The sequence below is a fragment of the Octopus bimaculoides genome, chromosome 21, assembly GCF_046866305.1.
Source record: "Octopus bimaculoides isolate indiv1 chromosome 21, ASM4686630v1, whole genome shotgun sequence".
In the NCBI taxonomy this organism is placed as follows: Eukaryota; Metazoa; Mollusca; class Cephalopoda; order Octopoda; family Octopodidae; genus Octopus; species Octopus bimaculoides.
The window spans coordinates 36,306,080-36,320,834 of NC_142948.1; the positions used below are offsets into that span (position 1 = coordinate 36,306,080).

General features: G+C 37.2%; 1 protein-coding gene across 3 annotated transcripts in view; it reads left to right on the top strand.

Annotated features, from left to right (window-relative positions):
• The first annotated feature begins 88 nt into the window (after positions 1-88).
• LOC106874603 (protein SCAI) overlaps positions 89-14,755 on the top strand; it is a 207,198-nt gene continuing 192,531 nt past the window's right edge. For all 3 annotated transcript variants that reach the window (XM_014922428.3, XM_014922502.3, XM_014922578.3), the window contains exon 1: positions 89-675. In XM_014922428.3, the coding sequence (XP_014777914.1) occupies positions 578-675 (98 nt within the window). In that variant the 5' untranslated portion in view covers positions 89-577. The remainder of the gene's footprint in view (positions 676-14,755) is intronic.

A 14,755-nucleotide genomic window follows, 5' to 3' on the forward strand; every position in this document is an offset into this window, starting at 1 on the left:
AAAAACAACTGCTTTTTTTACAGTTTGTATAAATAAAAGACCATCTCCATCCATATATATATACATACACACGTATGTATGTATGTATGTATGTATGTATGTATGTATGTATATAATGTGTATATATGTATGTATATATCTATTACACACGCTCACACACAGAATATACGTATAAATGTATGTATGTATATCCTCTATCAATCCATTCATCTCTCTCTCTCGTAGTTCTCTCGCTTTCCCTCTCTCTCCTCTTGTTTCCTACTTGCTCTCTCTCTCTCTCTCTCTCTCTTACAGAGACTCTCACTCCGGTTGTATTTTCCTATTTTGTCTCTCCACGTCACCTCCTTCTCCTTTTCGATCGTTCACTGCCGCCACTATCACACACAACAGTCTCCGTCATCGTTCACCCAAAAAAAAAAAAAAAAAGCCTTGTTGCTACTACTATTACTATTACTACTAATACTACTGCTGCTGTTATTGCGCGTTGCGCCATCCGTAATGGTCATCGATGATTGTCTGCTGATCTGGAAGTGTTCCCTACTCGCAAGACTATGGCGTAGCGATTGACGACTCCAACATGTCGCTAGATATGACAATGGATGAGAATGAGAAAAAGGTCGTAAATGAGTTCTGTCATTTACTAGAAAAATCAAAACAGCTTTTCAATGGTCTAAGGTAAGGAAACAAATATATGCATATATCTATAAATATAATACACACACACACACACACATATATATATATTTATTTATTCCGAATCTGCGCGGAGAAGACAACTGTGGGTAGGGGGAACCCTTTGAGAGAAAAAAGACAAAAAGAAAAAGAAACCCCCGGAAAACACACTACTACTCCGCTCTGCCCCTCAACCCCCCATACGCATTGTCTTATTGATATTATATGTATAATATAATATATATATTGAAGCGATCGGTGTGCGCTGTTTTATCTTTCTATATGTAACGATCGGAAGGAGGTGGTGGTTTTAATGCAGTGTTTTATATAACAGAATCGTTTGGGAGGCGAGAACGAGTTGTGGCATGTTTCATGTTTGCTGCTCATTGTTGCACATGCTACTGGTGCATCTTCTCTCTGTCTGTCTTTCTCTGTCTTCCCAGAGGACGACTTCCAAACGAAATATTCTCTTCCTCCTCTCAATCGTCGCGTATTTCTCGATTTCATTTTCATTCATTGATAATACTTTTTACCGTTTAAAATTGCCTTTTCTTCTTCGTCTTCCCAACCCCCCTCTCTCTCTCTCTCTCTCTCTTTCTCTCTCTCTCTCTTTCTCTCTCTCTCTCTCGCTCTTTCTCTCTTCTTCTTATCGTTCCATTTGCCGATTGGGGTGATAGTAGATAATATTATCTCCACCACATCCAAAACCGTTTCTCTAATGTCTGTCTTCCAAATGAATGAATGAATGAATGAACAGGAAGAAAGAGAGAACGTGATAAAAAGATGGCTTGTGATGAAACGTTTTGTAGACCCAACCACTTGCTGTGGTGTCTGTCTTGCACTGAGTGATTCGGTAATGTTTTAGGGCTTGCTACCGTTTCATGTGTTGGTGGTTGTAGTGTTCGGTGCAACACTTGACGTCTTCCATCGACGTTGTGTAACCTCTGGCGGTGTTGAAGTTTTTGTATAGCCACTGATATGTAGAGGGGGGGGGGAAGTGGGGACTACATAAAACCTTTGGGGTGGGGTGGAGGAACAATAGTGGTGAGGTGTGGAGAACGTATAACCACTGGGAAATAGTGGGGGGAGTGAGGGGTACGTACAGCCGCTGATATATATATAATGGTGAAGTGTGGGGTATATGCAGGCATTGGTAGGTAGATGTTAAGTGTGGGATACATACAGCAAATTGGGGTAGTGGGAACGTGCGGGGTACATCAGCCAATGGTGGGTAGTGAAGTGTGGGGTACATACAGCCATTAGTAATGATGGTGGTGGAGGTAGTGGAGAAGAGTGAAGTATAGCCATTAGAAGGTTGAGGTAAAGTGAGGGGTACATACAGCCACTGGGAGATGGATGTGAATTGAGGGGTACATGCAACTCACGGTAGGTAGATGTGATGTATGGGGTGCACAGAATCGCCGATAGGTTGAGCGATAGGTAGAAGTGAAGCTTGGGGTATACACAGCAGCTGAAAGTTAGTGGTGAAATAAAGGGTACATTCAGCCATTTGGGGTAGTGGTGAAGGCTGGGGTGCATACGGCTACTGGTGGGTAGTTAGTGGTGAAGCAAGGAATACATTGAACCACTGGCAGGTAATGGTGAAGCCTGAGGTATATACAGCCACTGGTAATTAATGGTAAAGCGTAGGTACTACCGCTGGTTGTTGTTGCAGTAGTAATAGTAGTCTGGTGTGGGTACATTTATTGGTTATAGTAGTGTAGTAACGCTTCAACTAATAGTAGTGGATACGTCCAGTTGCAGGGGGTATACTATCGATACAACCGTTTGCAGTGGTATAGTATTAATATAACCACCTGCAGTGGTACAGTATCACTTTACAGTGGTATACTATCGATACATCAAATGACATTGTAACCACTTTAATTAGCATAGAGTGGGAATAATCAGTGATAAATAACTGTAATAATATAGCTGTAACACAAGGCAGTGTTTCATAGTACGGCTGTAACCTCATTCATGCAGTGTCGATTGTATGGTTATAGCCATTCAGGGTCAATAAGACGACTAAAACTACACGCAGTGTATGTAGTATGACTGTAACTACATGCAGTGTCCATAGTATAACAGTAACTTCTTGTAGTGTCTGTAGTATGATTAACTACATGCAGTGACTAGAGTGGGAATTATATTCACTCTATACGTTTGCCCACCGCTTGCTGTTAACCTTCACCCGGCTTCCATCATTTCATCAATACATTATTTGTTTGTATATGTATATACATATATATAGATATATATACAGATCCGTCTTTTTGTTTTCTATCTATCCACCTATATATCTTTCTATCTATACACACATGTCGATCTCCCTCCCTTTATTAGAAATTCTATTGTGTGTAAGCCCTGCCTCCCATCACCAGTGCCATTTGTGAATGCGCCACCTCGCCTTTGTTCTCCCCTGGTTTTACCTGTTAATTTTGTATGGAACACCTGAAATGGTCCCTGACACTTTTGTTAGTATGTGTGTGCGTTACTTTCCCGAACACACCAGCACACCCGTTTACACACTCATACACACGCGCTGCAGAAGAACAATGTAATCGTCTGGTCAGATTGTAGTAGTGAAATAAATACATTATGATTACCAGATTCAATTTACCCGACTACAACTCCTTGAACAGTCAATGACAGACGATAGGTGTACACACACACACATATGCTTTCTGTCTCTCACATGCTCTCTTTCTCTCTCTCTCTCTCGTGCACATTTACACATGTATATATTCATACACACAGCTTTATATGAGTATGAATAGAGAGAACTGGAACACTTTCACTATGAACAGCGATTCTACAACAAACCATACGCATTCAAACAGTATATATGTGTGTGTGTGTGTGTATTTATGTATGCGTATTTATATACATGTATGTATATATGGATGTATATGTAACTATGCATGTATGTGTATGTATACACATCCATGTGTATGTATATATGTGTGATATATACATGTACGAATGTGTGTATATGTACTTATATGTATGTGCGTAAAATGTACATGTATGAATGTACGCGTAAATGTGTATGAATTTATGTGCAAATGTCCATGTATGTATATGCATATGTACGTATATGCGTGTATATATATATATATATATACGTGTATGCAGTGTGCGTATATGTATGCACGTATGTGAATGTATATTTACATGTATATGCCTATTTATATATGCATGTGTGTATATAGGCATATATGTGTATAAATATATATATATGTGGTCATGTATTCACACACACACACACAATCATATATATATATATATATGAGAAGGAGAGAGTAAAAGTCCAAGTGTGTGAAGGGTGTATGAAAATAACGAGTATTAAAAGCATTTCAGGTTTTCAGGTGTAATGTCGAATATATTCGGCGAGCTCTTCCCTTATTCTGTAGGCTTCAGATACTCTCCATTCTATAATGAGATGACACAAAAACTAAAGCATTCTGACTTTTTATCTCTAGCCTGCCCCAACCTTGCAGACTCCTCCTTCTGCATCACCAACACGTTACCTGCCTGTTTGTATATGTGTGTATGTGTATGTATATTGGTGGCATAGTGTGTATGTGTGAGAGCATATAAATGTGTTATATGTGTGTGTCACTGTAATATTGGAATATGTATGTATCTCTGTCCCTACATCTCTTTACAGAATCTCTGTTCAGGGCAAATCGCTCTGTGTGTGTGTGTGTAAATGGAGTGTAAGTATAAATGCATGCTTGCTAGTATGCGTCCGCGCAAATTGCTGTGTGTGTGCGCGCGCATGTCTTGTGTCAATCGGTTTTCATGCATATGTATGTATGTGTGTGTGTGTGTGTGTGTGAACAGACATGGATATGAATAATGCAAGGGCAACAAATACATTACTGTTGACACGCACACACACAGAGGAACAAACCTTTCTACATATATCGAGCTCTTTTTTCATTTGTACATTAAACGTGTGTACACACACACACACACACACACACACACACACGTGATTAATTCATACATGTATAAACGTTTAATATATGTATAACACACTTACACATACACACACACGTATATGTATAGGCATACGTGCAACACATACATGATCATATGTACGCACACCACGCACAGACAAAATAAGCTTTATGCGCCCAGTATTTTCGTTTTGGAAATTATGTATGTTGAATATGTTGTAGCTGTTAGTGTCGTAGAGTTAGTAGTAGTGCGGTGATAAGCTGTGTGGGGCGCACCGGTTTCGATTTCCCTACAAATTCACTTCACTTTCATTTAAATCGTTCATCTAATTCCAAATCTCCTATGTAAGAAAGTGTACGGGTTAGTGTGTGTGTAGTGATTATCATCTCTGCTGATTATCAGTCTCCGACTGGGCTTAGGTGTGTGTGTGTGTGTGTGTGTGTGTTTACCTTTATGATTCGTACATGCAACCCTTCATCTGAAATGCAATGTTCGTGTCATTGTATCCTAATGTATAATATTCATATTGGTCCTTCTGGCAATGCAGAATCGCTCGGTAGCGCTCCGGAACGAACAAATGCTTTGTGCTGTAGTATTTAATTGATGTTCCGAGTTCAAATACCACCGAGGTCCACTCTGATGGCAGTTAGGGCTATCTTAAGGGCATGGAGATACTGGCCAGTTGTCCAAGTGCTTCGTCGGTCTAGGGGGCTTAATTATGATCTCTGTATGCTGTGGCTTGCTGTCAATAAATAAATAATACATTGATTCGTCCGGGCGTATATAATGCTGATAAGACGGTCCTACTCTGATAAAAGTTGAGGACTGATAGAAGTCGTCCAATTATGTCCTGCTTCATATTCTAATCGACTGCCCTTCAAAATTTGTTGACTTATTCCTGTGGAAGAAACCGGTGATAAAACTATAGTTAGTTACAACGTTTTGAGTTCAAATCTCGTTCGAGGTCAATAAAGTAAAGTACAACAGAGTATAAAATTCAGAACATGTAGTTTATCAATGGCGTAGCTGGGGTGAGGGGTGAAAGGGAGGTCCGTCTCTGGCGACGCTTTTATGGGGTCGACGTTTTTGGGTCTGCTGTATAAACCTGTATAGGCTTAGGGCCTGGGAGGAGGTGGGAGAGACGGAAAACTCAAGGGCTGCTTCAGGCGGCTCACACCTAGCTATGTCACTGGAGTTTAATCATTTGAGATTGGTGATTCGTGTGTGTGTGTGTGTGCATGTTTGTATGTGTGTGTGTGTGTGTGTGTGTGTGTGTTGACAATATTCACTCCAGATCAGCTCTGGTCTTGAAGATCTATGATGAAAGAGATTTTCATCCCGTTTTCTTATATATCAGAACTGAGGGAATTTAACTGTTATTTCTAACAAATTGTGGTCATAGCAATCTTATCTAGATAAAACATAGCAAAAAATTACATTCCAAAGGCTTGCTTCCCAAAGTGAAGAAATACTTCAGAATAGGAACTACAGTAGAATATGGCTTCCTTGTCTGGGTTAGCTCTGCTTCTACACACAAGTACATCCCTGACTTCATCCAAAAGAACCCCATCTGACTGATTGGCAAGGACTTGCTAACCAAGTGCACTGACGACTGCTTCACAGGTGCTCTGTCTCCTCACTCTGCCCTTTCTATAACTACTACAACAATCTTTGTTCCTCAGAGCTAGTTAATAGTTGTGTGTGTGTGTGTGTGTGTGTGTGTGTGTGTGTGTGTGTAAATATATACATGAAGGCACATGGCCATGTGGTTAGGGTGTTGCACTCATAATCGTGTGTTTGATTCCCTGATCAGGTGGCATGCTGTGTTCTTGAGCAAAAACATTTTATTTCACGTTGCCCCAGTCCCTTCAGCTTTAAATGGGTGACCCTCTGACAGAATAGTCTTCCGATCAGGGAGGATGGCCTGCTCGCCTAGCCAGCAGGGGGGTGTCATTTGAAAGCTAAAAGAATGCGAAGCATGTGACCAGTGATGTATAATAACATCCAATAATCTAGTCAATATCATAATACCATGATATCTATCTATCTATATTATATATTTATTATATATTATATATATTTTATATTATATTATACACACACACATATATGTATCTCACCTCTTCTCAATTTCTGCTGCCACATTAGTCTCCCCATCTTAAACCTCACAATAACTACTTGATGCAATTTTTTCTCCCAGAATGTTAACATTATGGAATTCTGTTCAACATCCTCACATGTTTTGTACAACAAATGTTGACTTTCACTTGTTGAAGCTGAACATCAGCCACATTAATCTCACTAGTCTGGGAGACAGACCTGTAAAGGTCATGGTGACTCCTTTCCTTCCTAATGGAAACCACACGAACATAGACACTCGCATACATGTGCATATATAACATCTATTCACATATTGATATATGTACACTACACACATGTATTCATATACATGCATTTTCATATTCCCAAATATAAAAATAAATACATACATTGTCATACACACATGCGCAGTTATACACACACACACCTGGATACATATACATGTGTGTGTATGTATGTGTGTGTTTGCAAGCCATCTAAGAGTCCATAAGTTAGGAAAAAGATGCACTCATATATCTGTCAGTGTTGTTGTTGTTGTTGATTGTTCCTTCTTGAGCCATGCTTGGTCCATAAGAGTCGGTTTCCTGGTTTCATTGATGTATAAGTTCCCCACCTGGACGGGACGCCGGTCTGTTGCATCTGTCTGTGGAATGGGTATATTAATTGAAGTATATAGTATTATATATCCACTACGGCCGATCTTACCAATCGGTTTCGCACTGGGGGTTCATTGAACTGCAGCCATGTTAATGCACTAGCCTGGTACTTATTCTACTGATCTCTTTTGCCAAGCCGCTAAGTTATGGGACAAACAAACCAAGGCCAGTTATCAGGAGGTGGTGGTAGGGGTAAGACTCATACATACACTTACATATATGCTCATATATGTATATATATGCATGATGGGCTTACCCACAGTTTCTAGCTACCAAATTCACTCCCAAGACATCAGTTGATCAAGGGCTATAGTAGAAGACACTTACCCAAGGTACCACACAGTGGGACTGAACCCAAAGCCACATGATTACAACAAGAGCTTCTTAATTACACAATCATAGATGCACCTGTATATATATTTATATATTTTTTTATTAATATTTAGCAGAAGCAACAGAGTGAAAAATAGAACTCAAAATATGAGTATTAAAAATATAACCTATATATATATATATATATATATATATATATATATATATATATATATATATATATATATATATATATATATATATATATACGCACACACACAGAGACAATGTGCATGAATATACTTTTACACAAACATACATTGACTCATATGAGCAGATATATTAATTTGTGCACATTGGCTTACACACATATAGGTGGACATACATACAACTCGTACATACACCTGATTGACTTACACTCACCTATATTAGCAGTCTGAATAGATCTACCCATCCTCCATTCTTAGATATCCTTACCCACACACACACACTGTTATCTGTATACACACACATTAATATTACACATCACACAAAAATATTTTGATAGATCTTTCTCTGACACATACAACACACCACTCCCTGATACATACGCATTGAGACATCACTTACATACACACACCACACATACTACACTTACACACACACATATGCAATATTTACACACACACACACACACACACACACACACACCCTAATTACACATACACTGCACTTAAACACAGACACTTACATATACACACAGAGACCCACACTACTTCTACATGTAATTCTTACACATTCATGCACACATACATATATATCACTGACACATCTACACACACACACACACACACACACATATATATATATATATATATATATATATATATATATATGTATATATATATATATATATGTATATATATATATATATGTATATATATATATATATGTATATATATATGTATATATATATATATGTATATATATATATATATGTATATATATATATATATGTATATATATATATATATATGTATATATATATATATATATGTATATATATATATATATATATATATATATATATATATATATATATATATATATATATATGTATGTATATACTTATGCATAATGAACAAGACCCAAAGGTAGTGTCTCTCTTTGGTATTTTAAACTGACAAATGATGACCATTCCACCTGGTAGTCACTAGGTGTATATAAACTACAACCAGTTTAGCCAGTCTGGTCACCCAACCTGCTAGAAACATCAGAATCACCAGAATCTGCCAGAATCACTTGATGCTGAAAGTACATCTTCAGTTTTTTCAATCTTGGCCACAGGTTCATCCTTCTGGGATTTAATAAAATAAATAGTTGTTCAGTTTTTGGTGTTAATAACTGACTGTTGCTCCTTTCTCCAAAATTTCCAGCTTTGTGCCAACTAGAAATTGAGAAGTTTTCCTCTGTTGGCCATGAAGAAAGAAACTGTATGGTGGACAAGATTGTAAAGACTGAAGACATAACTTTCCTTTTTGACTGAGCCCTCATCAACTTAAGTTCCACTTGAAGAGGGAGGTGATGCTGCCATCATGTTGTTGGATCATCATTATCATCATCATTACCATCATTGTTTTAACCTCTGCTTTTCCATGCTTGCATGGGTCAGACAGAATTTGTTGAGGCAGATTTTTGGCAGTTAGATGCGCTTCCCCACCACTGCTTGACAACTGGTGTTGGTGTGTTTATGTTCTCATAACCTAGCAGTTTGGCAAAAGAGACCAATAGAATGAGTACCAGGCTTTAAAAAATAATAATTACTGGGGTTGCTTCATTCAACTAAAAATTACTCAAGGTGGTGCCCCAGCATGGCCACAGTCATACGACTGAAATAAATGATAAAAGATATATGTATGCATGTACATGCATGCCTGTTTCTTTTTCTAACTTATTTCAGTCATTGGACTGTTTAATTGACACTCTGTCAGTTATATCGATGAGGGTTCCATTTGATCTTATCAGTGGAACAGCTTGCTCTTGAAATTAATGTGCAAGTGGCTGAGTACTCCACAGACACGTGTATCTTTAATGTAGTTCCCAGGGAGATTCAGTGTGATGCAATGTGACAGGTACAACTCATTTTTGCCAGCTGAGTGGACTGGAGCAGCGTGAAATAAAGTGTTTTGCTTAAGAACACAATACACTGCCAGGAATTGAACTCACAACCTTATATTTCAAGAACAGCTGGATGGATTTGGATGAAACTTTCAGGGATATTTGGCCTCATGACCGGCATGAACAAATTAGATTTTGGGATCAATCTGCTACTGGACAAGGATTCCGGATTATTTTTCCTGATTTTTTACTTAATTTTTGAGAGCGGTCAGGTTCATTTTTATTCTCATTTGTGAGAGCAGTTGAGTTTATTTCAGATATTCTCATTTTAAAAATCATCTCTAGCTATTCGTTGAGAGGACGTTGGTGTTGCCTTGGTGGAGGTTTGCGCTCTCTGAGTGCTCTTCTTATTATTGCAATCTGGCCAAATTGTTTGAATGCCAGACAAAATGCTTAGCAGTATTTTGTCCACCTTTACATTCTGAGTTCAGATTCCACTGAGGTTGACTTTGCCTTTTATTCTTTCTGGGTTGATAAAATAAGTATCAGTTGTAAACGGGGGTTGATGAAATCCCCCCCCCCCCCAAAAAAAAACAATTGTTGGTCTTGTGCCAAAATTTGAAACCATTATTATTATTATTATTATTATTATTATTATTATTATTATGATTATCATTATTGTTAAGGTGGGGGGCTGGCAAAATCATTAGCACACTGGATGAAATGCTTAGCAGTATTTTGCTTGTCACTACGTTCTGAGTTCAAATTCTGCTGAGGTAGTCATTGCCTTTCATCCTTTCAGGGTTGAATACTGGGGTTGATATGTTACTGACTTATTCCCGACCCCAGAATTACTGGCCTTGTGCCAAAATTTGAAAGAATTATCATCATTATTATTATTCTGTCAAAGTTGACTTTGCCTCTCCTCCTTTCGGGGTTGATAAAATAAATACCAGTTGAGTACTGGGGTTGATGTAACCGACTTGCCCTTCCCCTAATTTCAGGCATTGTACCTATAGTAGAAAGGATTATCATTATTATTATTATTATTATTTTTTTTTTTTTTTTTTCAATGGCTCTGGATTGGTGGAACCTATAGAATCTCAGACAGAATGCTTTATGGCATATTAAGTTGATACCTTTACATATTGAGTTGCTATTCCACAGAAGTTAACTCTGTCTTTCATCTTTCTGGGATCTATCAGCATGTACATTAGAGATACAATCATCTATAATGGACTCTATCTTCAATGCTAAATTTAGACATAAACTAAAACAAAGTTATAGATTAAAGTCCTGCTATCTGCAGGATCCTCAATAATTACGAAACATGTTTTCAATTTTTGTGAAGCTTTTTTTTTCCTTTTTTAAATCAAAGTGTTTCTAAGATTTATATTAACTTAGAACCCTCACCAAGTAATATTTCTGGAAATGATTATTCCTTGTTGAAATATGTTACTTTGTGCTTAAGTCGGAGATGATTATTAGAGATAAGGTGTTGCTGTTGGATTGTCAAAAATTGTAGAATGTTGGATTAACCCTTTCATTACTGTATTTATTTTGAGATGCTCTGTGTTTCTTTCAATTACTTTTAAATATAACAAAGAATTTAGTAAAATAACTTAATTATCATTAACCTAGTGTTAGGAATTGTGACTAAGGTTTGGTGGAAGATTTTAATTCAAAACTTATGAAAACAAGACATTTGTACTACAGAACCAAAGGCGCTTTCAGTCGGGTTGGTTTCAAAAGGGTTAAATGAGTTTTGAAATGTAGTTTCATTGAAATGTTCTTGTCTGAGTTGACCTTGACTTTCATTACCCTCAGAATAATATACATACCAGTTATATACTGAGGGTGGTTCAATCAACTATTATATGTCCTGTACAAGCATTTACCGTATGCTAGTGTCAGAATTTGATATTGTGCGTGCATGAATGCATCTGTGTGTGTGTGTGGATGCATATAGTGTGTGTATGTATGTGTGGATGCACATGCATGTGTGTGTGTGTGTGTGTGTGCATGTGCATATACATGTGTGTGTATGTATATGTGTCTGTGTGTGTGTTTTTTGTATGTTATGATTTCTTGATTGTAACCACAGCATTTCATTTCCTTATGACTGTGGGGAAGGTATGAACACCACACATTCATTTTAAACTACTTGAGAGCTTTCATTCCAGGTTGACACATTTTCCTCTGATATTAATATCTTTCATGATGATGTGTTGATCTCCTGGCACTGCTATGTCAATTATTACGCACTCTTATTTGTTGCTCCTGTGGCCTTTGGTGCTCTAACATCCTGTCTGTCTGGAAGTGAAAGTTAAAGAGGATTTTTGCCTTCCCCTTTTCGTCCATTACCTTTTCCGGTGGTACCAAGCACCCATTACCTCGTATCCATACTTCCAGCATAGTAGCCAGTGAAGGTTTTGGGCTACCTTGTCGTGTCTGTGCTTGGACTCTTTCTGCGCAAGACTTTCACAAGCACTAACAATGAGAGTCATGCTTTCAGCCCTCTTCCCACACTTTCTGTTGAGGTTCGTTGCACTTGTGTGGTATATATCCCTTTTCACTGAGTTGGTATTCAATGCCTGATCCTGGGTAGCGATGATTAGGCTTTCTTTATTATTATTCTTTATTATTATTATTATCATCAGTGGTTAGAGCATTGAGCTTATGATCATGAGGTCGTGAGTTCAAATCCCGGACCGGGCTGTGTTGTGTTCTTGAGCAAGACACTTTGTTTCATGTTACTCCAGTTCACTCAGCTGTAGAAATGAGTTGCAATGTTACAGGTGCCAAGCTTATCAGTTTTATCCAAGGCAAAGGCCTTGGATAAAACTGGTGGCATGGAGAGGGGAGGCCGGTATGCATGGGTGACTGCTGGTCTTTCATAAACAACCTTGCCCGGACTTGTGCCTTGGAGGGGAACTTTCTAGGTGCAATCCCATGGTCAGTCATGACCAAAGGGGGTCTCAGCATTATCATTATTATTATTATTATCATTATTATTATTATTGTTATTATTATTATTATTATTAAGGGGCAAGCTAGCAGAATTGTTAGCACGCCAGGCAAAATGTTTAGTGGTATTTCACCTGTCACTGTGTTCTGAGTTCAAATTCCACTGAGGTTGACTTTGCCTTTCATCCTTTTGGGGTCAACAAAATAAGTACCAGTTGAACACTGGGATCAATGTAATTGACTCATCCCCGCCCCTAAATTGCTGCCCTTGTGGCAAAATTTGAAACCATTATTATTATTATTATTATTATTATTATTATTATTTTATTCTCATGATCATATGGTAGTTAGCTGGCAGAACAGTTAGCACGCCAGACAAAATGCTTGGCAGCATTTCATCCATCTTTACATTCTGAGTTCAAATTCCATTGAGGTTGACTTTGTCTTTCAGCCTTTTGGGGGTCAATAGAATAAGTACTAGTCATGCACTGGGGTCAATGTAATCGTCTCTCCCCATCTCCACATAAATTTCGGGCCTTGGGTCTATAGTAGAAAGGAATTATTATTATTATTATTATTATTATTATCATTATTATTATTATCATTATTATTATCATTATTATTATTATTATTATTATTATTATTATTATTATCATTATTATTATCATTATCATTATTATTATTATTATTATTATTATTATTATTATTATCATTATTATTATCATTATTATTATCATCATTATTATTATTATTATTATTATTATTATTATTATCATTATTATTATTATTATTATTATTATTATTGTTATTATTATTAAGGGTGATATATTGGCAGAATTGATAGAGTATTGAACAAAAATGATTTGCAGTGTTAAGTTATGATTCGATTTCTAATCACTCCAGGGTCAAATTTGCCTTTCTGTCATTGGGGTGGTGGGGAGCCAAGGTGTCAGTAAAATGCAGTAATTGTGTGCACTGTAGTAGTGGTGGTGGCATTTGTATGTGTGTGTGTTTGTGTGTGCTGTGGTATTGTGGTATTGTGGTGGTTGTGTGTGTAACTATTTCTATGTGTGTATATATATATATATATATATATATACATACACACATATAAAGAGAGAGAGAGAGAGAGAGAGAGAGAGAGAGAGAGAGAGAGCTGTGTGTGTGTGTCACATGACTTCTCATGAAACTGCTGCTGGTAATGCTGATGGAATACTTTGGAAATAGCAGCAGGACCATTACAATCATCGATGCTAAAACATCATCATAACCCACCAACATCACCCATCATGACAATGACGAGCACCACTCCTCATCACCACCATCACCACCACCACCACCACCACTATCACCACCATCATCACCCATCATCACCTATCACTACCCTTCACACCACCATCACACTTTCAGATCTTTTGTTAGAAATAGGTGTGTATGAGTTAAAACAAAAAAAGATTGGGAGAGAGTGAGCAATGAATTTTATAGTAATTATTTAATTTATTTCCTTTTTTTCTATTTTGCTGGTTGGGTCTGAAAAAAAACGAAAAAAAAAAAAAAAAGCAGCAAATTTTAGTTTTCTTTTAGTTATTTCTTATAATTGTTCTTGTTTTGCGATGGGCAGCCACTTTTTTTTCTCTCTCCCAGTTTATTAAAGCAACTTGTGCTGCATTTGACAGCACACACCACATGATCTAAATGAATGAATCACTTTGGTCGGTACATATTTCACTGACAGCCAGTCACTGGACAATAGTGTTCATTGCATGTGTGTGCATGTGTGTATACACACACACATGCACACACATTTAATAGTGCATATAATGTTTGTTGTTATATAAATAATTAGTGCTTAAAATGTTTAATATTGTTGTTATATACACATGTAATGATATACACGCATACATCCATACATATACTTATTCTATATATATATATATATATATATACATATACTTGCTTCGTATATATTTATATATACACAC